Genomic DNA, 24,062 nt, shown 5'->3' on the forward strand with positions numbered 1-24,062 from the left:
GTCAAGGGCATGTACCTGGGTTGCGGGCACATCCCCAGTAGGAGATGTGCAGGAGGCAGCTGATTGATGTTTCTCTCTCATCGATGTTTCTGGCTCTCTGTCTCTCTCCCTTCCTCTTTGTAAAAAATCAATGAAATATATTTAAAAAATCAATAAAATATAGTTACTTGACTTCCAACCGAATTAAAATTCTTGAAGGGAGCGAGACCATGTTTTGAGCTTTTGTCTCTTCCGTATAGGATCATAATACGTATGCTTACAGATAATCAAAGTTCTTAGGTGTTTATTGACTTAGCTTGGGAAGATGAAGATACTGTGTGCTACCTGTCATGCAGTACAATGGGCTTCTTTCTTAGGTAATTTTTCTAGTCTTGTACTATTGCAGCAGGCAGTGACCGTAGAAAAGTAAGTAGCATCAGTAGAAATCTATATTGCAGTATATTTGACTTGAGAAAGGAAACAAACTTATTACCGTTGCTTTCCCTGTTTTAATTTTCCTTTTATTTGAAATATCCTTAGTTATTTGCGTCAACTCATAACGGATTCTGTTTTTCAGAACTGCTTTCAAACATCATCATGTACTCGCCCTTAGTTCTTCAGAGTTGTTCTTCTAAAGTCACAGAGAGTTTTGACTATCTGTCCTTTCTGCCCCTTCAAACTGTGCAGGGGCTGCTGAAGGCGGTGCAGGTGAGTCTCCCCAGGGGAGAACCCAGGTGGGGGGAGGGGGAGTCCGATGTGTTTATGAATATAAATATGTCTAAGAAATCCTATTTCTCTTGATTCTAAAACATTAAACTTTATATTAAAAGGGCAGGAGCCCCAGCCTGGCTGGTTTAGCTCAGTGGATAGAGCGTCGGCCTGTGGACTGAAAGGTCCCAGGTTCGATCCCGGTCAAGGGCACATGCCCGGGTTGCAGGCTTGATCCCCAGTAGGGGGCGTGCAGGAGGCAGCCGATCCATGATTCTCGGTCATCATGGTGTTTCTATCTCCCTCTCCCTCTCTGAAATCAATAAAAATATATTTAAAAGGGGGCGGGGGGGGGGGAGGGCAAGAGCCCCATTAAGAAAGCATCACTCTAGAGCAGCCGTGGGCAAGGATCCGGCCCTTTTGAAATGAATAAAACTAAAAAAAAAAAAAACCCGTACCCTTTTATGTAATGATGTTTACTTTGAATTTATATTTGTTCACACAAACACTCCATCCATGCTTTTGTTCCGGCCCTCCGGTCCAGTTTAAGAACCCATTGTGGCCCTCGAGTCAAAAAGTTTGCCCACCCCTGCTCTAGACTCTGTTCTCCAAGTTTACCCGTCTTCACAGCGCTACTCTCTGGCCTTTGACTCACTTTCAAGTTAGTGATGGAATCGAAAGGCTCTTACAAAATTGCCAATTGAGGACAATAGAGTTAAAGGCTAGTTCCAATGTAGTATTTCAACTACAGTGTTGTCCTTATTACTAAGTGTGATATACACTGAAACATGTAGAAAAGTGCCTTAGAGCCCCGCTGGTGTGGCTCAGTGGTTGAGCATCAACCTATGAACCAGGAGGTCACGGTTCGATTCCTGGTCAGGGCACATGCCCGGGTTGTGGGCTTGATCCCCACTAGGGGTGTGCAGGAGGCAGCCAGTGGGTGATTCTCCCTCATCTTTGATGCTTCTATCTCTCACTCCCTCTCCCTTCCTCTCTGTAATCAGTACAAACATTGAAAAAAAAAAAAGTGCCTTAGAAAAGCCAAACAGTCACAGCATTGGGTAGCAAGGAGCTAAGGCCGATAAGCAAGCTCGTTCTGGTTTTACCCTCCGTGCTTCCTCTTTCAGCCCCTTCTCAAAGTGAGCATGTCGATGAGAGACTCCCTGATACTGGTCCTCCGGAAAGCTATGTTTGCCAGGTACGTAGCGCCCGTCTAATGTTCCTAGCAGCCCTCTCTGCCGCCTCCTCGTACAACCTGGTCACAGGGCCGTGCGAACGCCTCACCCAGCCAAACACGTTCACCAGACGGCATTGTGCACAGTGCTCTATCTCACTGACTCCAGGGCTGTCCTGCAGGGTTATTGCAGCTCCCATTTCACAGACCAGGGGCCATGACCTTCCAAGTCCAATAGGAGTTGGTGTTGGAGCCCAGATTCGAGCTTGTGATGAGGGTCCTCTGCTGTGCACTAGAATAGCCCTGCAAAGGAGGGTCAGGTGCTGGCTGGCAGCAGTTCTGAAGGGAAAACACCTTCATTGAGAAGTAAATATTAGCCACGCCGGCATGACTCAGTGGTTGAGTGTTGACCTATGAACCAGGAGGTCACGGTTTGATTCCCGGTCAGGGCACATGCCCAGGTTGCGGGCTCAATCCCCAGTGTGGGGTGTGCAGGAGACAGCCAATCAAAGTTTCTCTCTCATCATTGATGTTTCTCATCTTTCCCTCGCCCTTCCTCTGAAATCAGTAAAAAATGTAATTAAAAACAATTTTTTTAAGCTTATTTTAGTGAACATCAGAATTGTGGGCTAGTGACTGTAGACCAAATCAATTTTTGAGGGTCTAGGTCTTTTGGTTTTTGGCTTAGCCTATTCCTCCTGACCTCTCTTCCATTATTTCTTAGTATACAAACTATAGATGACAATACATCTCCTACAAAATACTCTGAGGCAAGTACTAGGTGGAAACCACTTGGGGCTTTAAGTATGAAATCACATAGGCAATATGCTGCCCTCATGGATGGCCGTAGGAACAGCCAGTGCTGTTGCCCCTGTTGTAGCATTGAGTTTTCTGTTGCTCCTTACCCAGATGCATGTCTGACAGGCTAAGGTGAATGTTGTAGCATCTATAACATGAACTCGTCATGGAGCCTCGGGGAGATGGCTGGACCATTTTACTGGGTGGAGTGTTTATCAGGCACCACGCATGGCTCTCCTTTAGGCGCAGAGAAAATCAACCATTTCCTTTGCGATTCGGCACTTACGGCCTCTCCGCACACTTGTTCTCATTCCCCACGTAGATGTGTCAGGATAGAAGGAAGTATAGGTAATGTCATGAGGTTAAGCAGATGATGAAAGCATCAGCTGCTAATTGCTGTGAACAGCTGATTTCTTATTCGAGCACATAAATTCAATTCATTCTGCTCTGTTGTGTTTCACTGTGACACATATCCCTCTCTGTACAAAACTAACTGAATTTTCAAAATATATGTTTTTTTTATTGATTTCGGAGAGGAAGAGAGAGAAAGAAACATCAGTGATGAAAGAGAATCATGGATCGGCTGCCTCCTGCACACCCTACACTGGGGATCAAGCCCACAACCCAGGCATGTGCCCTGACTGGGAATCGCACCGTGACCTCCTGGTTCATAGGTCAATGCTCAAACACTGAGCCACGCCGGCCGGGCATAACTGGATTTTTTTGACCCAGAAGCCTATTGCTATGAAATTAATACTGTTTGTTTCTTGCTTCTCTGCCTGTCCCTGAGCTAGACAGCTTGATGCCCGGAAGTCGGCAGTGGCTGGGTTTTTGCTGCTCCTGAAGAACTTCAAGGTCTTGGGCAGCCTGTCGTCCTCCCAGTGCAGCCAGGCCATCGGCGTCAGCCAGGTGAGGTGGCGCAGCCGGCTTGTGGGCGCTGCTGCGGGGCTTGGTGACATGCGCACTGGCTTCTCTTCCTCCTGTTGCTCTGGCCGTGCAGACAGTCCTGGCACAGTGCTGCTCAGGTGCTGCTGGTGGCAGTGCAGTCAGCACTGCTAATGGCAGGTCTGCTGTGCGCTCAACGCTGTGCGGGATGGTAGCCACTAGTGGCTATTGAACTGGACACTTGATATGCGGCTAGTCCACATTCAGTATGCTGTGCGTTTAAAATACACTAGGTTTTAAAGACACAGTGTGAAACTAAGGAATGTACAGTATCATTAATTTTATTTCGATGACACGTTGAGATAATATTTTGGATGTGTTGGGTTAAGTACAAAGTTAGAATTAATTTCATCAGTTCCTGTTCACATTTGGTTACCAGGAAATTTTAAATTAGATACGTGAGTTGCATTTGTGGTTTGTCCTGTTAGATACTAGGCTGAGTGCTTTACATTCATTATTTCATTTATTCTTCACAGTAGTTCTCAGAGGCTAAATACATTTATGATCTCCATCTTTTATAGTTCATTTACTTGGCACATGAACCTGTATTAAACCCTGTAATCTGAGAAAACAAAATTGTAATTGCTGAATTTACTATGCACATTAAGGGGTATTGTTGTCATCTGCATTTCTAAACTAAAAACTGCCTCTAACCCTCTCAGGATTTGGTGGGAGCAAAAAGAGCTAGGTTCTCCCAGCTCCTGAAGACGTGTGAAGAAGTCTTGTAGGCCTTTTGAGTCAACCAGGTGTGTTACGAGCTGCTGGGTTCCAGGGGCCTGAGCTCACCTGTGCCTTCCTCAGCAGGTCCACGTGGATGTCCACAGTCGGTACAATGCCGTGGCCAACGAGGCGTTCTGCCTGGAGATCATGGATAGCTTGAGGAGGTGCCTGGGCCAGCAGGCTGACGTGCGGCTCATGCTTTATGAGGTACCTCCGCAGAGTGGGAGGAAGGTCGCATCCCCCGGCTCCTCATCTTTTTTATGTTTTTAATTAATTAGGTACTTACTGTTGAATTTATTGGGATACAGTTGAGGCAGTAACTTAAACTTTTTGAATTGTTTCTCTAGCAAATAATATATTCATCTTCTTCAAAGAACTGAGAATAGGATAAAGAAAGATAGTGTTGCCCTGGCCGGTTTGCCTCAGTGGATAGAGCGTCGGCTTGCAGATTGAGGGGTCCCAGGTTCGATTCTGGTCAGGGGTGCATGCCCAGGTTGCGGGCTCGATCCCCAGTGGGGGTGTGCAGGAGGCAGCCGATCAGTGATTCTCTCTTATCATTGATGTTTCTCTCTCTCCCTCCTTACTGTTGAATTTATTGGGGTACAGTTGAGGCAGTAACTTAAACTTTTTGAATTGTTTCTCTAGCAAATAATATATTCATCTTTTTCAAAGAACTGAGAATAGGCTATAGAAAGATAGTGTTGCCCTGGCCAGTTTGCCTCAGTGGATAGAGCGTTGGCTTGCAGATTGAGGGGTCCCAGGTTCGATTCCGGTCAGGGGTGCGTGCCCAGGTTTCGGGCTCGATCCCCAGTGGGGGTGTGCAGGAGGCAGCCGATCAGTGATTCTCTCTTATCATTGATGTTTCTTGCAGATTGAGGGGTCCCAGGTTCGATTCTGGTCAGGGGTGCATGCCCAGGTTGCGGGCTCGATCCCCAGTGGGGGTGTGCAGGAGGCAGCCGATCAGTGATTCTCTCTTATCATTGATGTTTCTCTCTCTCCCTCCCCCCCCACTCCCCTCTGAAATCAATAAAAATATACTTAAAAGAAAGAAAGATAGTGTTATTTTGAAGTTATGATTGTCTGAATCGCTGGCATCTCTGTTAAAGAGTTTATTTGTTCTCTGATTGCTCTCAGGGGTTCTATGATGTCCTTCGAAGAAACTCTCAGCTGGCTAATTCGATCATGCAGACTCTGCTGTCACAGGTAAAAGCATTTATGGATATAGAAAACAGATAATGGGGCGGTGAGAGGCGATGACATTTTCCAGACTTTTCACAACGTGAAATAATTCCTGAATATCACTGGCACATTGACTGGGGTGTGTGATATCTTGATGGTTTATTTACTTATTTATTTTAAATGTATATTTCTATTGATTTCAAAGAGGAAGGGACAGGGGGAGAGAGAGAAGTATTAATGATGAGAGAAATCATCGATCCGTTGCCTCCTGCACGCCCCACACTGGGGATCGAGCCTGCAACCTGGGCATGTGCCCTGACCGGGAATCGAACCGTGACTTCCTGGTTAATAAGTTGACACTCAACCACTGAGCCATGCTGGCTGGGCTGTGATGTGGTCTTGATGTTTTATTTTAATTACCACTATGTACCTGTCATCTTCCCATTGTATAATAGTTACCCTTGCCGAAACCGGTTTGGCTCAGTGGATGGAGTGTCGGCCTGCGGACTGAAGGGTCCCGGGTTCGATTCCGGTTAAGGGCATGTACCTGGGTTGCGGGCACATCCCCAGTAGGAGATGTGCAGGAGGCGGCTGATCGATGTTTCTCTCTCATCGATGTTTCTAACTCTCTATCTCTCTCCCTTCCTCTCTGTAAAAAAATCAATAAAATATATTAAAAAAAAAAATTAGAATAGTTACCCTCTCAGTTAACAGTCTGCATCTTAAGTCTGAAGGACATTTTGAAGAGCCATTTGTACAAGGATTGTCAGAAGCTGTATCTATTGTTTTACTTCTAAAAGGAAAAAGACTAAGATCTGGAGCAAACACAGCAAAATACTGCCTTGTATTAAGTCTAGGTAAACAGATACTTCGGTGTCTGTTAGGTTATTTTCTGTAATTTTTGGTTAAAGGGGGTTTTTAAATTATGAAATATTTTAAAAGGACAATCACAATAGGAAGAACTCAACTGGAGAATATCTCGTATCAACAAGACCTTTTACCCTCAACACTCATTTATTAAGCATTTATTTGAATTTTTAAAATAGCTTTATTGAGATGTAATTCACATACCATGCAATTCACCCATCTAAAGTGTACAACTCCTTGGTCTTTAGTCTATTCAGAGAGTTATGCAACTTTTACCACATTGTTTGAACATTTCATCACCTAAGAATAGTGGTTCTCAACCTTCCTAATGCCGTGACCCTTTATTACAGTTCCTCATGTTGTGGTGACCCCCAATTTCATTGTTACAAATGGAACATTATGAAAGCAAAGTGATTAATCACAAAAACAGTATGTAATGATATATGTGTTTTCCAGTGGTCTTAGGTGACCCCTGTGAAAGGGTCGTTCGACCCCCAAAGGGGTCGCAACCCACAGGTTGAGAACCGCTGCCTTAGAAAGAGACTACCCCCTTTAGCTATCACCTAATTTTCTCATCTTTTCCCCACCCTCCCAGCCCTAAGTAACCACCCGTCTGCTTTCTGACTATAGATTTTGCCTCTTGTGAACATTTCATATCAATGGAGTCCTTCATGTGTGGTCTTTCACTTGACAGTGTTTTCAGGATTCACCCATGGTGTCCCAACTGTCGTTACTTCATTTCTTTTTTACGGCTAAATATGTCATTGTGTGGTACATGAATCTTTTTATATATTAAGAGAGTTCAGTGGGGTGGTGAACACACAGTACAGTGTGCAGATGATGTGTTGTGGAATTGTGCACCTGGAGCCTGTATAATTTTGTTAACCAGTGTCACCCCCAATAAATTCAGTAAAACGGGGGGAACAATTTTAAAAGATGCTCTTATGTACTGATAGTAATAAGAATACCTATCTATGTTAAAATCCCAGCTAAATGGTGTTACAGTTTTTACTTTAAACAGTTACATTTTTATGTCTTTTGGAGTAATAGAAGAAAAAGTAAAGTATACAGGCACACACACACAGATCTTTATATGGCTCCTCTTTTTACCATTGCCGACGCTCTTTATTCATTCCTGTGGATTCAATTTTTCCTTCTTGAACAATGCCCCTTCTGCCTGAGGCCTCCAGAGCCTATATGGTAATTGTGAAGCTCTACTGAAATGCTGAGTGCCTGTGGAAGTGTAGGAGTTGGCATGAGAACGTAGTGTTTCGTAGGAGAGGTCAAGGAAGTGGGATAGGAAAGATCTGTTGGTACAATGCCTCAAGGGAGGGCAAAGGCTGTCGGGGAGCCAGTGCAGTACAGATGTCGCTGCATTCTTTGGACATCTGGACGTAGGTCTGAGAAGGTGCTACACATTAAAGGTGCCTTTAGCTTGACCCATGTAAAGTGAAAAGCAGCGCTGAGCGCGGTGTCTCTGTTCCTTGCCGTCTGTAGCTGAAACAGTTCTACGAGCCCCAGTCCGATGTGCTGCCTCCTCTGAAGTTAGAAGCTTGTATTTTGACCCAAGGAGATCAGATCTCGCTACAGGAGCCACTGGTGAGACTGCTATTCTTCCTCTAACCGTTGTTTTTACTGTTAAGATATCAACCCTGTTGATAGAGTTGATGGTTCGAAAGAGACGCCTTTCCCCGTGAAGCTGTCTGCTCCTCCCGGCGAGCTCTTACTCTGAGCGCTCCCTGCTTTTCTTTTCTGACCCATCATCACCCGTGTCTGTTGGTAAGATGTCAGTGTCGGCATCCGCCACTTCCCCCAGGAGCACTTTGTCTCCATCTGTGGCTCTTGGATTGTGGTACTAAATGAATGTGCTTTAGGATGGGGCGGGAGGGAGGCTAGGAGCAGATGAGCCCAGGGCACCTGCTTCATTAGTCTGGAGGGCGTGGATGATGTAGGCTGAGCTAGCATTGGCGCACTGTGGACCCCTCAGGGGAGCTAGGACAGGTTGGTCTTCTGTTCCTGCTTTCTAGCCTCAGCAAGACAGGGAAGCGAAGATAAAACTGAAACTCCACCCCATTTAGAGCTCGTGGTCATGCCATGGTCATATTCTGCCTTCATGCACGGACCTTCTCTGCCATGCAGTGTCCTTAGCCTCGGAGATGCTGTGTTGGTCTCTGAGATTCCTTTAGCACAAACCCCCACCTTTAGAATAGCCTCTGGGACTCAGAGAAGCCAGAGAGGACCGAGCTGCCCAGCCTGGCTCCATGGTGTTTGCACTGGATCAGAGGGAGCGCGTCCACTGTTGCCTTGTGAGGTGCCAGCTTCTTATGAAGCCAGTGCCTTTGGGGAGGGAAGGTCAGGAACCCAGGCCTCTGCTAGTGCAGCTTTATGCAGTGTTGTTAATTGTGCTGCTAGTGCATAGCTTACTTTAGCTTGATAGGCAAGGATTAATTGTCGATTAGCAGCAGCTTCGCACGTTATCTCTGAACACTCAAATATTTCGTTCTTGTTTCTTCTACAGGACCATCTGCTGTGCTGCATTCAGCACTGCTTGGCCTGGTATAAGAGTAAGGTGATGCCCGCTCAGCAGGGAGAGGAGGAGGAGGAGGAGGAGGAAGAAGGGTTCTACCAAGAGTTAGATGACATGTTGGAGTCTCTTACCAAGAGAATGATCAAGAGTGAACTAGAGGACTTTGAACTGGTAATTGCTAAATCTCTTATTTATTATTTACTAGACTAGATGCCCGGTGCACGAAATGCGTGCACGGGTAGCGTCCCTAGGCCTGGCCGGTGATCAGGGCCTATAGGGGCCTTCTGGATGCCAGCTGGGGCCTTCCTTCATTCCCCGCCATCCCCTGGTGGTAAGCGCTCATCATAGCAAGTGATAGAACTCTGGAGGGGACACTTTGCGTATTAGCCTTTTATATATATAGATCATCAATTTTTAGAAATTGATTTTGAGAGAGAGAGAAACATGGATGTGAGACAGAAACATCGACCAGTTGCCTCCCATATGCAATTGGACCAGGGATCGAACCCGCAGCCTTTCAGGATATGGGACAGTGCTCCAACTGAGCCACACCTCCCAGGGCCTCAGTTATGTTGTACAATGGAAGTTTTTGGAAGCTTGTTAGTTTTTCTCTGGTGTCTTTCAGGATAAATCAGCAGATTTTTCTCAGAGCACTGGTATCGGCATCAAAAATAACATCTGTGCTTCTCTTGTGATGGGAGTTTGTGAGGTTCTAATGGAATATAATTTCTCCATCAGTAATTTCAGGTAAGCTATTGCTGTGACTCTAATTGCAGTTTGCCTAATTCTCCATTTTATGGGGGGGGGGGGCAGACAGAGTATGTTTTTCCTTCGGTATGCTAGTTACTGAACATACCACAGACATCGGTGTATCTCTCTTTTTTTTAAATCTGTTTTCATTGATTTTGAGAGAGAGAGGAAGGGAAAGGGATAGAGAGATAGAAATTCAATGAGAGGGAAACATCCTTGATTGACTGCCTCCTGCACGCCCTCACTGGGGATTGAGCCCGAAACCTAGGCATGTGCCCCGACTGGGAATTGAACCAGTGACTCTTGGCTTATGGGTCGCTGCTCAACCCCTGAACAACACCGGCTGGGCCATGACAGTATCTCTTGGGTAGACATCTAGCCTAAGACCAGGCACCATGTTTCCTACCAGGGAACACCCAAGCTATGACGGACAGGCAGGCGAATGTCGTGCCTCTAGCAGACTTTAATTCAGAATTCCTGGGCCCTGGAATCAAGAACTCCTCCTTTTGATTGGTGGTAGTGTGGGACCCTCATGCTCTGTATTGCCTGGTCCCAATATGGGAGGAAAGCATAGTTCAGCAGATCGCATGCCTGGGAGTTCATGGTACTGAGGGGTCATTCCCGCATGACAGTGTCTGGAATAGAGAGAGCATCTGAAGAAGCGCTGTGGTGTCCTGCATGCGACAGGAAGCCACAGCCTCTGACGCTGTCCTTGGTGGTCTCTTCCCCTTGTCCACAGCAAGAACAAGTTCGAGGACATCCTGAGCTTATTTATGTGTTACAAGAAACTCTCTGACATCCTGACCGAGAAAGCTGGCAAAGGCAAAACCAAAGCGGCCAACAAAACCAACGACAGCTTTCTGTCCCTGAAGTTTGTGTCTGATCTCCTCACCGCTCTTTTCAGGTGAGGGGCTGATAGAGGCTGAAAGACAGCTGTGCTGTGACGACGCTGCCGGGAGCCCGGGAGGCACTGTCATCTGGGTGGGCGTCATAGTTCTTCCCGTGCGTGTGTGTTTCTGAGTCCCGTGAGAGCCATTCCAGCAGATTAACTGAACCCCAGGAGGGGGTGTGGGAACCTTGGATTTATAGCCAGCCGGTCAGAAGTGCAGACAGCAGCCTGGACTCGGTTAGCATTCCGAGCTGGAGGGGGTCATTGGGAACTTGGATCTGTAGCCCGTTGGTCTTTCAGAACCTGAGACATAACTCAGGTGTTACCTGGGCTGGCGGCTGGTGTCTGAAGTGGGGGGTGGGCAGCCTGTGGCATCTGGCGCTCTCCGCAGCAGATAGTGTGCGAATGGCCTGCTTGGACACCTAGAGTCCATCATCCGAAGCTTGCTGGGTGCTGCTACACTGAGCAGTGTCCAGAAGGCAGGAGGGACCTTCCTTCTCCCTCTCTCTAGGGACAGCACCCAAAGCCACGAGGAGAGTCTGTCCGTGCTGCGGTCCAGCAATGAGTTCATGCGCTACGCCGTGGGCGTGGCCCTGCGGAAGGTGCAGCAGCTGAAGGAGAGGGGGCACGTGAGCGGCCCCGACGGGCAAAACCCAGACAAGATCTTTCAGAACCTCTGTGACATAACCCGGTAAGTCACGCACGCTCACCCTCGGAAACCTGTCGCTCTGGCTGTGGAGTCTCCAGGTCTTTAATATATATATTGATTCCAGAGAGGAAGGGAGAGGCAGAGAAAGATAGGAACATCAGTGATGAGAGAGAATCATTGATCGGCTGCCTCCTGCACACACACACCCACCCCCCATTGGGGATCGAGCCCACAACCTGGGCATGTGCCCTGACCAGGAATCGAATTGTGAGCTACTGGTTCATAGGTCGATGCTCAACCACTGAGCCACACCAGCGGGGCTCAAGTCTTATAAAGTTGCTGTATTTAAGATAGTGTGTATTGACAGAACCAGAGGAACAGAATAAATAGTTATAGGTTATTTGATTTAACAAAGGTGCCGAGGTAATTTAATGGAGAAAGAAAGGTCTTTTCTACAAATGGTTTTGAAACAATTGGGCATTCTTTCTTTCTTTTTAAAAAAATATATTTTATTGATTTTTTACAGAGAGGAAGGGAGAGGGATAGAGAGTTAGAAACATCAATGAGAGAGAAACAGCGATCAGCTGCCTCCTGCACACCCCCTACTGGGGATGTGCCCGCAACCAAGGTACATGCCCTTGACCGGAATCGAACCTGGGACCTTTCAGTCCACAGGCGGACGCTCTATCCACTGAGCCTAACCGGTTAGGGCCAATTGAGCACTCTTATACCAAAAAAAAGAATCTTTATCCATTCCTGATGTCATATACAAAATATTAACTTGAAGTGGATTTGCATATAGCAAGTTATTTACTTGGCAGTAACAGCCAAATTTGAAACAACCCAAATGTCCACCAGCTGATGGATAAATTGGTGTAGAACAAGCTATGGTACGTCCATGCAGTGGGAAACTGCTGAGCGACGTGGGACAAACTGCCGACAGTTGTAGCCGCGTAGGTGAATCTCAGAAGCATGTGCTAATTCGTAACAAAGCCAGACTCAAAAGGCTGCACGCTGAATGACACCATTTTTTGTTAATCCTCACTCATGGATGTTTTTACATTGATTTTTTATTTTATTTTTTATTTTTTTTTTAGTGAAAGTGGAAGAGAGAGAAACATCGGTGTGAGAGAAACACATCGATTGGTTGCCTCCTGCACGAGCCCCGACTGACCAGGGCCCAGGCTGGGGAGGAGCCTGCAACCAAGATACATGCCCTCGACTGGAATTGAACCCGGGACTCTGGTCTGCAGGCCGATAGCTCTATCCACTGAGCCAAACCAATTCGTGCTGAGTGATACCATTTTTATGTGATATTTTGTAAATGGTAAAACCATAGGGTCAGGAATCAGTGGTTGCTTGGAAAATGGGGAAAGAGCATTGACTACAGAGGAGCATGAAGGAGCTTTTGGGGAGATGGGACTATTGATGGGATGATTGCACACTTGGTAACTTTGCTAAAATCCATAGAGCTGTACATCTGGAGGATGTGAGTGTTACTGTGTGTAAATGGCACCGCAGGGAAGCCGACTTGAAACATAAAGTCTCTGTTCCCCTTCAGGGTCTTGCTCTGGAGATACACGTCCATTCCGACGTCCGTGGAGGAGCCGGGGAAGAAGGAGAAGGGGAAGAGCATCTCGCTGCTGTGCTTGGAGGGCTTGCAGAGGATCTTCGGCGCCGTGCAGCACTTCTTCCAGCCCCGGGTGCCCCAGTTCCTCCGCGCGCTGGGTGGGCACCTCTGCAAGATACATGGCCTTGTCTGGGTTTCTCTTTCTTTTTTCTTTTTTTTTTATATATATATTTTTTTATTGATTTTAGAGAGGAAGGGAGAGGGAGAGAGAGATAGAAACATCAATGATGAGAGAGAATCATTGATCGGCTGCCTCCTGCATGCCCCCTACTGGGGATCGAGCCCACAACCTGGACATGTGCCCCCCAACCAGAATTGAACCTGGGACCCCTCAGTCCACAGGCCAACGCTCTATCCACTGAGCCAAACCAGCCAGGGCTCTCTTTTTTTAAAATATATTTTTATTGATTTTAGAGAGGGAGAGAGATATAGAAACATCAGTGATGAGAGAGAATCATTGATCGCTGCCTCCTGCACGCCCCACACTAAGGACCAAGCCTGCAACCTGGGCATGTGCCCTTGACCAGACTCGAACCGTGACCTCCAGGTTCATAGGTCAACGCTCAACCACTGAGCAACACTGGCCGGGCAGGGGGACACTGTTTACCCCACTACACAAGGTAGTAAGTTTTCGGTGTTTAAGGTTTCCGCTCAGGTTTTTCTCTCTTCGCAGTTGGCTTTGGGTTGTCAGGGAACATTAATGTTCCAGGGCTGCAGTCATCGCTCGCCCATGCAGGTAGAATGAACAGGACGGAATTATTGGCATACATGGCACAGCTGAAAGTGCATTACTGCATGCTGGCCGGGCTGGGTTCTCTTTCTTAACCGGACCTCTTGATTCTCTTTGTTAACCTGTCATAGGTCATCTGAGCTCAGTCCGAAAGTTGCTAGGAAGTGACATGTAGTGGGTTCAGAATTGGCATGTACTGGACTATGCTTAACCACGAATAGGGGCTGGAAAGTGGGACATAGTATGAAGAAATTGCATAACGTTAGGAATATATTCAAATCTGCCTGTAGGACGTTTGTCTTTCTAAACTTTCAGCTACTAAAAGGCTAAAAGAGCATAGTTCGTTTCAAGGAAGATAGACTTCTAAAGTTCTCTCCCTTCCCTAGATGTCCCGGATAATGAGCAGGAAGAGGTGGAAGTCACGGTCACCCAGAGGGCAGCGTTCCAGATCCGGCAGTTCCAGGTGGGCAGCCGTGGGAAGCTGCTGGGCTTGCCGGGGCCTCGCAGAGGCGCTGTTAGCAGGGCCAGCCGGGGGGAACCAGCGACAGTGAGCAGGTAGGACGGGGTTTTCTCTGGATCATCATCCAAACAAGCAGACATCACTCTTAGAGAGGAGGCAACGCACAGAAAGGATGCTGGGCTGTGTGTGCTGAGCCAGCCGCCTGCCGCAGCCACTGCCCCAGGCATCACTGCCCTGGGGATCACTGCCTCTGGGAATCACTGCCCCGGGGATCACTGCCCCGGGGATCACTGCCTCCTAGAATCACTGCCCCAGGGATCACTGCCTCCTGGGATCACTGCCCCGGGGATCACTGCCTCTGGGGATCACTGCCTCTGGGAATCACTGCTGCCCCGGGGATCACTGCCTCTGGGGATCACTGTGTGAGTTGACACACACAGATGGCCAGGAGCCTGTTAAGCGTGGAGCTTGTCTTTGTTTTGTGTCGCTGGCGTAATTGGGGTTTGTCAGGTTTCATAAAGGCTGGACAGTGCCTAACCGTCTGATTAGTTGTCATACTATCAGGATAACTGTAAAGTTTCTGCTCTGCGCCAGGTTCTGTTCCAGGGGCTGGGAGATCCAGGAGGGAAGAAGGGAGACAGAGTCCCTCCCCCGGGTGCTCACCTGGAGTGGGGAGGAGACTCGCAGACAAATACAGTTGATTCAGGTGGTCGGAGAGGAACAGAGAAAAGGAAGACAGGGCAGGGGTGTAGGGAATGCTGGGGAGGGGTATCTAAACCTGTAAACCGCCCGGAATGGGGTGCACAGTCCTTCTTAATGTGCAGGGGGGCGGGGTCTGTAGTGTTTAAGAGACGCTCACGTTGATGGTGGAAAACAGGGTAGGAAACTAGCTGTTCCGTTGAGTTTATCTTCAGATTTTGTCCTCTTTGAATCCTTGTTGGCCCAGCCTTGGGGGTCTCTGGCGAGATGTTTCTCCTCCCTGATACGAACATGTCTGCTCATGTGTCTGCGTACTTTCCTTTCTCAGAGGTCCTTGTTGAACTTACTTAGCAGCCAAGAGGAGGAGTTTAACAGCAAGGAAGCCCTGCTCCTCGTCAGCGTCCTCACCAGCTTGGCCAGGCTGCTGGAGCCCACCTCCCCTCAGGTACGGCCCCTCCTTCAGTGCCACCTCTCATCCCACAGAAGGGCAGGGTGCTGCATCTTAAAAGAACGCAGCTAGCCCTGGCCGGTTTGGCTCAGTGGATAGAGCGTCGGCCTGTGGACTGAAGGGTCCCAGGTTCGATTCCGGTCAAGGGCACATGCCTGGGTTGTGGGCTTGAGCCAATCAATGATTCTCATCATTGTTTCTATCTCTCCCTTCCTCTGAAATCATTAAAAAATCTGTATTAAAAAAACACGTATCTAAATATCCTCTCCAAGTCTAGCTTATTTTAGACTGTACCTTTAATTATGCTACTGAGTTCGTTAACGTGAGACCTGTTAGGTTACCCTTCCTCCGTGGTGCTCCTACCCTGACAGCATCTCAAGCAGCCGCATAGGTGGGAGCACTGCTTTCGTTTGGCCACCATCAAGGGTGAACAGGGAGCACTATGGGTGCCCTCGACCTTCTTAACCTATGGAAATGTGCTAATTGTTAGGAAGGTAGCTGCCCGGCCAGCGTGGCTGAAATCAATAAAAAATCTTTATTAAAAAGAACCGTATCTAAATATCCTAAGTCTAGCTTATTTTAGACTGTACCTTTAATTATGCTACTGAGTTCATTAACGTGAGACCTGTTAGGTTACCCTTCCTGCGTGGTGCTTCTACCTTGACAGCATCTCAAGCAGCCCCACAGGCGGGAGCACTGCTTTCGTTTGGCCACCATCAAGGGTGAACAGGGAGCACTGTGGGTGCCCTCGACCTTCTTAACCTGTGGAAATGTGCTAATTGTTAGGAAGGTAGCTGCCCGGCCAGCGTGGCTCAGTGGTTGAGCATCGACTTATGAACCAGGAGGTCACAGTTCGATTCCCAATCAGGGCACATCCTGGGTTGCAGGCTCCATCCCCAGTGGGGGTGTGCAGGAGACAGCCGATCAATAATTCTCATCATTGATGTTTCTCTCTCTCCCTCTCCCCTTCTCTCTGAAATCAATAAAAGTGTATTTAACAACGAATATATGTATATATGTATATGTAATATACTTAAAATATATGTGTGTATACATATATGTATATGTGTGTAGCTAAAATTGATTTTTAACTAATACATATATAACTAAAATTGATTTTTAGCTAATATATATAACTAAAATTGATTTTTAGCTAATATATATAACTAAAATTGATTTTTAGCTGACATTCAGCAGTTGCTTTTCTCAGCAAGGTTAGCTGGTACTGACTTTGGGGGCAATTCAGCAAAAGGTGATTAAGTCAGAAAGTGTGGCCGCAATCCCACAGCGGGAACAGCTCTGCCGAGGGAAGTTGTGTGGCAGCAGACGGACAGTTGTGTTCACACCCAGGGAAGAATGAGAGGAGGGCCGCGTGTTGTGGGTCTGCTCCTTTCAGGAGGAGTTCCCAGCAGCAGGACAGGGAGCGTCCTGGAGCGCCAGGCTGTGTTCTCCCATGTGGCCTCCCTGATCTGTGAGGACACTTGGAGCCCAGGGGACAGGCTCCCCGTGTGCGCCCGTGCTTCCGGGTGAGCTGGTCTTAAAGAGGCCACAGCCTGGGGTGCTCGGGTGGTGCGGTGTGTGAGTGCTGGGAAGCAGACCTGGTTCTCCTGCCCTCCAGGTCCAGGGAGCCCTAAGAAGTCCCTTTTGCTAGCACTTACATCATCCTGGAGCCGAACAACTCACCCCACTTCACTTCCACCTTCATTCTTTCCTCCCGTAACTTTGCTGCAAAGGACAGAGGACTAGGAAGAAATACGACATTTTTTCAGGCAGGGGGACGTTTGAGGGAAAATAAATGGGCTTATATACATAGGGAAGTTTTGTTTGTTTTTTTAAATATATTTTATTGATTTTTTTACAGAGAGGAAGGGAGAGGGATAGAGAGTTAGAAACATCTATGAGAGAGAAACATCAATCAGCTGCCTCCTGCACACCCCCTACTGGGGATGTACCTGCAACCCAGGTACATGCCCTTGACCAGAATCGAACCTGGGACCTTTCAATCCACAGGCCGACGCTCTGTCCACTGAACCAAACCGATTAGGGCAGGAAGTTGTTTTTTTTTTAATCATCACTTCCCCCCATAATCTCAGGTAGTCACTTGTTTGGGGGCTTTGTTTTTTTGTTGTTGTTTTTATTAATCCTCACCTGAGGATATTTTTCCATTGATTTTTAGAGAGAGTGGAAGGGAGAGGGAGAGACAGAGAGAAACATCAATGTGAGAGAGACACATTAATAGGTTGCCTCCCACCCACAGCCCAACCAGGGCCGGAATCAAGCCTGCAACCGAGGTGTGTGCCCTTGACCAGAACCGAACCCAGGACCCTTTAGTACGTGGGCTGATGTCGCATCCACTGAGCCACACCGGCCAGGGCAGTCTCTTGTCTTGTAAATTTAATTTTGAACAGATAATAAGTCTTATGATTTGAAGACAAACAATTATAAAGACATTTATAGTCAACGGCCTCCTATCCTGTTCATGCCGCCCACCTGTCCAGCTCCTCTTCTCCCCCAAAGAAGTACATACCTGTTCTTAGCTTCTTATGCATCCTTCAAGTTTCCTTATTCCTGGAGAAGCACATACGAATGGAGCTCCTTTTCCTGTCCCCACTCCTCCTCACACCAAAGTGTGTTCTGCCTCCTGTTGGTTCCATTCATACGGCACCTGGAGGCCTTTCTGCATCCATTCACAGCTTTCAGATGTAGGCTCTGAATTTACTATTCCCCCCAGTACAGCAAAAGGAGTTCCTACTGGCTGTCTTGCACTTAAGTATCACAGCCTGTCGGGGCCTTTGGGCTGCAGGCCATGGAAGGACCTGCTGGGCAGGAAGCTCGGTGTGTTTCCTCTACCACATGAGAAAAATGCTGGGTTTTTGCCTTTTTTTATTTTATTTTTATTTTTTTTTAATTGGTTTCAGAGAGGAAGAGAGAGAGAGACAGACAGACATCAGTGATGAGAGAGAATCATGGATCGGCTGTTTCCTGCACACACACACACACACCCACTGGGGATGGAGCCCACAACCCCAGCAGGTGCCCTTGACCGGAATTGAACCCGGGATCCTTCAGTCCGCAGGCCAAACCCGCTAGGGCACCTCTTCTTCTTTTGTCTGCTTACTCCCTTCTAACCTCCTCTGGCCTCTCGTCTCGTAAAAGTGAATTCTGCTGTTTTTGTGGCCAGGACCTTACTCTCCTGCCCCTCTCCACTCGCCTGATGTCCTTGGAGATGCCTCAGGGCTGCTGGGCACGGGGAGAGAGGAAGGAACTCCAGCCCTGGACGTGGTTATGGGGCGGGGGAGGCTGGGGGTGAGACCCAGACCGGGGTTCCAGGACATTTGGCCCTTAATGAGGGCATAGACTTGGGGAATTAAGTTGTATGCGATCTTATAAGGAAAGCATCAGTAATTCTCATAATTTTGGGCCTACTCTCGTGCTGTTCCAAGTAGATGTTCCAGTGGGTCCGGGCACGTGTATTGGCGGATGGTTAGGCGGGGGAAGGTTAGGCTCTTGTAGATGCGTCTCGGCCGTTTCTGTAACAGCTGAACGGTCTCCAGTTTGTGCAGATGCTATCCTGGACATCCAAGATCTGCAAGGAAAACAGCCGGGGTGAGTGTCCTGCCGCGCGTCCTGTCAGCTTTATTTGAAATCACCACCAAATAGCATTTACGCATTCGGCAGAAGAGCCCGCATGAGAAAGAGACACAGCACCACGTGTCGGGGGCATAGAGCGGTGGGACCTCTGCTCACATCCACTCTGGAACACTGGCACTGTCGACACAGAAGAGTACTTGCTCTATGACCCCCTGTAGATCAAGTTCAAAATCAGACAGGACTGGATGTGAGGTCAGGGTAGCAGTTTCGTTGTTGGGGCGATCAAGGCAGAGGGTTTCTGGGTGCGGGTTACGCAGCGGTCGGGGTGACCGGTCTTGGGAACTGTCTCCCTCCTTTGGGCACGTGGAGATCAGGGCACGTTTGTGGGTGAGTTGCTGGTCCAAGTGGGCAGCTCGGTGGGGGGTTGGGGGGGTGGTTGTGCCAGAACATGAGCTACGTGTCCTGGCCGGGCCTCCCCTGCCCTGAAGCACTGACGGGGTGATAACTCAGCTTCTGATTTCTTCCCTCCCTGCCCTAGAGGATGCCTTGTTTTGCAAGGGTGCGATGAACTTGCTCTTCAGCCTCCACGTGGCGCATAAGAGCCCTGTCGCCCTGCTGCGTGACCTGTCCCAGGACATCCACGGGCACCTTGGGGACATAGACGAGGTAGAGGGGCAGGCTTCACAGCACTGGGGGTGAGGGCCAGGGCACAGCCTACGCCATTACAGCTCATTCTCTCTCGCTCCCCAGGATGTCGAGGTGGAGAAAACAAACCACTATGCGGTGGTGAATTTGCGAACAGCGGCCCCTACCGTCTGTGTAAGTCCTGATCCCGGAGCATGGGAAACAGCCCTGTCATCCTTCCCACTTTATGTCCCCCGAAGAGTGACTTACAGTGACTTATGTCCTGGGCCTGTGACCCACCGCAGGCGGCCATGGCTATTCTGTTTGGCCGCCGAGGGCAGTGGCCATGGCAGGCATCCCTTCCTTTCACAGCTGCTGGTTCTGAGTCAGGCCGAGAAGGTCCTGGAAGAAGTGGACTGGCTGATCACCAAGCTTAAGGGACAAGTGAGCCAAGAAACCGTGTCAGGTGAGACGAGTTCAGGGTGGTGTGCCAGGAGTCGGGAGGGGAGCAGCGTCCACCAGGGTCCAGCCTGGACCACCGCCTGAGCTGTGTGTGTGAGCGAGGTCTCCCGGGGCTGCACGGTGGCTTCTGACAGCGGGTGTCCCTTCACTGTGCGTGGCGAGTCACATGCTCATTTCCCCGCAGACCTCCTAGTTAACGGTGTCGATTTCTGAGGCTCCTTCACTTTAACTAGAAAGGAAGGCCATGCCCTGGCTGGTTTGGCTCAGTGGATAGAGCATCAGCCTGTGGACTGAAGGGTCCCAGGTTCGATTCCGGTCAAGGGCACATGCTGGGATTGCAGACTTGACCCCCAGCAGGGGGTGTGCAGGAGGCAGCCGATCAATGATTCCCTCTCATCATTGATGTTTCTATCTTTCCCTCTCCCTTCCTCTCTGAAATAAAATAATATATATTTTTTTTAAAAAAAGAAAGGAAGGAAGGCCAGCTGGGTTTGAACGCGCCAATTTCATTTCCCTTCAGAAGAGGCCTCTTCCCAGGCAGCCCTCCCGAACCATCCCGTGGAGAAAGCCATCATCATGCAGCTGGGCACGCTGCTCACCTTCTTCCACGAGCTGGTGCAGACCGCCCTGCCCTCGGGCAGCTGTGTGGACACCCTGCTAAGGGACCTGTGCAAGATGTACACCATTCTCACCGCACTTGTCAAATACGTGAGTATCTGAGCGAGGACCAGGGTCACCACCACTGTCCCCAGCGGGTCAGGAGACCGGCCACGTCCTGGTTTGGTCAGTAGGTGGCAGGTGTCCCCACAGGCCAGGAGGAAACAGTTGGTGGCCTTTATTTCCTTGGCATATGAATATGTGGCACCTGATTGAGAGTGAATGCCTTGCGCTAGCCTGTTTGGTTCAGTGGATAGAGCGTCAGCCTGCAAACCAAAGGATCCTGGGTTCAATTCCAGTCAAGCGCATGTACCTTGGTTCCAGGCTCCTCTCTGACCCGGGCCCATGCAGGAGGCAACCAATCGATGTGTTTCTCTCACATCGATGTTTCTCTCTGTCTTTCCCTCTCTCTTCCATTCTCTCTGAAAATCAATGGGAAAATATCCTCAGGTGAGGATTAAAAAAAAAAAAGTGAGTGCCTCTTCAAACATCTTCTAAGACTCAATCTGGATGTAGGGACTGTCCCTGAAGGGTTTTTAAAGCGATGAGCTGAACAAGTTCAAAACAAACCCTTCCTGTCGGGTCGGCGTGGCTCAGTGGTTAAGCACTGACCTATGAACCAGGAGGTCACGGTTCGATGTGTGGGGTGTGCAGGAGGCAGCCAATCAGTGATTCTCTCTCATCATTGATGTTTCTATCTCCCTCTCCCTTCCTCTCTGAAATCAACATAAATATATGTATTTGGGGGGACGGGGACACCTGTCCTGTTGGTGGAGCTAGGAGCTCTGAGGAGGAAAAGGAAGCCTGTGAACCTTTAGCATGTGGGACATTTGTATAGGATGACACACTAAATCCAGGAATCTTTGTTAGTATATCCAGGTGTGTCGGAGCGCCAGAGGAATTCCCAAGATTATGGAGAAGCTGGTGAGTTGGGAATGCCTTCCTCAGGAGTGGGGGAAGCCATGTTATTCCTGCGCTTACATCGGCTTCCTCTTCCTTTGCTGCAGGTGAAGCTGTCGGGTTCTCACCTGACCCCTGTGTGCTATTCCTTCATTTCTTACGTTCAGGTAAGTGGTTCAGAGGTCGTGCCATAGTAGAGCTCCAAGTGAGAGAGGGCTCCCTGCGTTCCCTGGGGACTGCGTGGTCACCTGAGCCGAGTGTATGTAAAGTTTCTTGCATGAGCCCAAGGTGCCCAGGTGAGATCAAGCCAAGGCCTGAGATCTGTGCAGCAAGGAAAAGGTGTGTCTGATTTGGTGAGAGACAGACACATGCAATAGGCTTGCATTTAGAGCCGGGAAGGAACAGGTGTGCTGGGCTCAGTGACTTGTTTTATTTCTGGGGGATTCCGATCCCGTGGGCCTGCGAGTCGAGTAGCAGTGAGCCTGTGAAGAAGGGCCGAGCTCGGGCGGAGGAAAGAGCAGCCCCGTTGGGGAAAATCACACTAGGACTACAGTGCGGCCTCGACTTACGAGTTTAATTCGTTCCGTGACGGAGCTCGTAACTCAAATTACTCATATGTCAAATCAAAAAGTGAACGAGTGAGACGTGATGCTGGGCTGATGTTGTGGCGTTCACTGTGATGTTCGCTGCGCCAACTAGCGGTGGGGTATCTGAAGCTGGCTCGTAACCCGAATTTTAGCTCGCAACTCAAAGCAAAAAATCGGCCGAGAGATGGCTTCGTATCTCGAAAAACTCGTTAGTCGGGACACTCGTAAGCCAAGGCCCCACTGTAGTTTGTGTATTCTTTCCTGTCCATATTTGACTTAAAGCCTTACAGGTCAGCTGATCCACAAGCAAACACTGTTCTCTGACGGTGAGCACTTCATAGAAAAATCAGGGTTGTGTTGTGAGGAAGTTCAGGGCTTGGTTGGAAAGTCTGGAAGGAGGGTTCTCCGAAAGGTCGGGGGCCTCTCGGGGGACCTTGCCGAAGGCAGCAGCCCCTGCCTTGACTTTTCAAAACAAGTCGGATTCCCTGGGGTGTTTTACTGGAATCTCTCTGTTTAGTCTTTAGACCCGAATTTGTAGAAGGTCGTGCTTTCTCTAGGATACTCACCCTGCTGATTGTGTCTAGAGATTAATTTGAGTTCAAGCTGTTGTTACAATGAAAGCCCAAGGAGGCAGGCAGTCGGGGCTGTTTTGGTGCCTCCTGCCAGACAGCCCCTTAGCCTTCTCTTTCACAGAAACATGTGTCAGAGTAATCCATTCATCTGTCGCTCAGGGTCTGCTGGTCAGCCCCGGCCTTGCGTTTGCACATCTTTCAGAGAACGGTTCCCTCTTACAGCCCCTCCTGCTCTCACATGGCTCCCAAACTGTAACTTCTGTCCGTTTCCAGGGCTGTTTCTCATCCTCTTCCCTGCCCCACAGGGCATGGTATGCCTGGGCCTAGGAGGCATAGGACTCCCCTGGAGGTGAAGGCTCCTGCGTTTGTGTGCCTCACACAGGGCAGCTTCTCTGCATCTCAGATCTGCCTTATCAGAACCCTGTACTTCCTGTCCCCTGTATCACTTCCTACTTTCTCAGCTCCTTATTCTCCGATTAGCTACAGCATTGAGAAGTGTCCTGGGACTTGAAACCCTTGTCCAGCGTGTGACCACATGGCTTAGAAGACACATCTGGTGGTTGCCTCTGGGCGGGAAGGCTGCAGGCCCGGGAACTGCCTCTCCACCTTCCTCTCCTTCAGGGAACTCTTTGAGCAACAACTGAAACTGCTGCTGTCCCCTCCTCATCCCCCTTTAACTGGCCTTCTCTGCCTCCCTGGCCTGGTGCAGGAACCTTGGTCCTGCCCTCGCCTCCATGTGCTGGTTCCAGGAGCCAAACTGCAAACCTCACAGCAATGGAGTGAGGGCTGTGGGTGCCACACGCTTCCCATCCTCCACACCAGCTGCAGGACGGTCTCCTTAGCCAGGCTCGGTCCCCTTGGGAGTCCCCATGCCCGGCTGTACCCACCGCCTAGAAAACGACCTGCTGGTCTTCGGGAGTAAGAGGATGGTTTCTGTTCTAGAACAAGAGGAGCAGGAGCCCGCAGTGCCCAGGAGGAAAGAAGAAGAGCGCTGCTGCTGGAGCCGTGGCCATGGTAAGCCGCGGCCGCGCTCACCAGTGTGGCTGCTGGCGGAAGCGTCACAGAAATGAGACCGGCCAGGTCTAAGGGGACAGGAAGTGGCTAGTGGTTACCTGGAGCTGGGATCGGATTGGAGACTGGGAGGTGCCTGCTAAGGGGGCTGCAGGCTGCTTGGTGGGCATGAAGATGCTCAAGTATTTCTAAGGGGAGATGGTTGCACAATCTGAATATACCAACACACGGGACGGTACAGTGGAAAGGGGTGAATTGTGGGTATGTGAATTGTATCAGCGCTGCTACAGAACTGTGTGTGGCTGCTGCTCAGCTAACGGATGTTATGTTCAGATGGAGCATCGGTTTTCCTCTGAACCAAAAAACATACGCTTTATTCAGGAAGCTCCAGAAAATGTTGAGCTCTTGCTTTAAAAATAGAAACAGCTTGGGGTGCGCTCTGGGAGGGACCCTTTGAGGAAAAGTGGGTGAGAGCAGAAGGCACTGCTCCAACCTCGGGGGCAGGT

General features: G+C 49.1%; 1 protein-coding gene across 1 annotated transcript in view; it reads left to right on the forward strand.

Moving 5' to 3' along the window:
* FANCI (Fanconi anemia, complementation group I) overlaps nucleotides 1-24,062 on the forward strand; it is a 52,312-nt gene that overhangs the window by 25,645 nt on the left and 2,605 nt on the right. The window contains exons 15-35 of the mRNA XM_014533556.1: nucleotides 557-687; nucleotides 1,815-1,885; nucleotides 3,454-3,568; nucleotides 4,409-4,531; nucleotides 5,459-5,527; nucleotides 7,868-7,969; nucleotides 8,889-9,068; nucleotides 9,523-9,644; nucleotides 10,387-10,551; nucleotides 11,048-11,227; nucleotides 12,747-12,913; nucleotides 13,932-14,008; nucleotides 15,033-15,149; nucleotides 18,707-18,758; nucleotides 19,282-19,409; nucleotides 19,494-19,562; nucleotides 19,740-19,833; nucleotides 20,350-20,537; nucleotides 21,357-21,410; nucleotides 21,494-21,553; nucleotides 23,488-23,559. Of these exons, the coding sequence (XP_014389042.1) occupies nucleotides 557-687; nucleotides 1,815-1,885; nucleotides 3,454-3,568; nucleotides 4,409-4,531; nucleotides 5,459-5,527; nucleotides 7,868-7,969; nucleotides 8,889-9,068; nucleotides 9,523-9,644; nucleotides 10,387-10,551; nucleotides 11,048-11,227; nucleotides 12,747-12,913; nucleotides 13,932-14,008; nucleotides 15,033-15,149; nucleotides 18,707-18,758; nucleotides 19,282-19,409; nucleotides 19,494-19,562; nucleotides 19,740-19,833; nucleotides 20,350-20,537; nucleotides 21,357-21,410; nucleotides 21,494-21,553; nucleotides 23,488-23,559 (2,336 nt within the window). The remainder of the gene's footprint in view (nucleotides 1-556; nucleotides 688-1,814; nucleotides 1,886-3,453; nucleotides 3,569-4,408; nucleotides 4,532-5,458; nucleotides 5,528-7,867; nucleotides 7,970-8,888; nucleotides 9,069-9,522; nucleotides 9,645-10,386; nucleotides 10,552-11,047; nucleotides 11,228-12,746; nucleotides 12,914-13,931; nucleotides 14,009-15,032; nucleotides 15,150-18,706; nucleotides 18,759-19,281; nucleotides 19,410-19,493; nucleotides 19,563-19,739; nucleotides 19,834-20,349; nucleotides 20,538-21,356; nucleotides 21,411-21,493; nucleotides 21,554-23,487; nucleotides 23,560-24,062) is intronic.

This window comes from Myotis brandtii, unplaced genomic scaffold (assembly GCF_000412655.1).
Source record: "Myotis brandtii unplaced genomic scaffold, ASM41265v1 scaffold988, whole genome shotgun sequence".
NCBI classification, from domain to species: domain Eukaryota; kingdom Metazoa; phylum Chordata; class Mammalia; order Chiroptera; family Vespertilionidae; genus Myotis; species Myotis brandtii.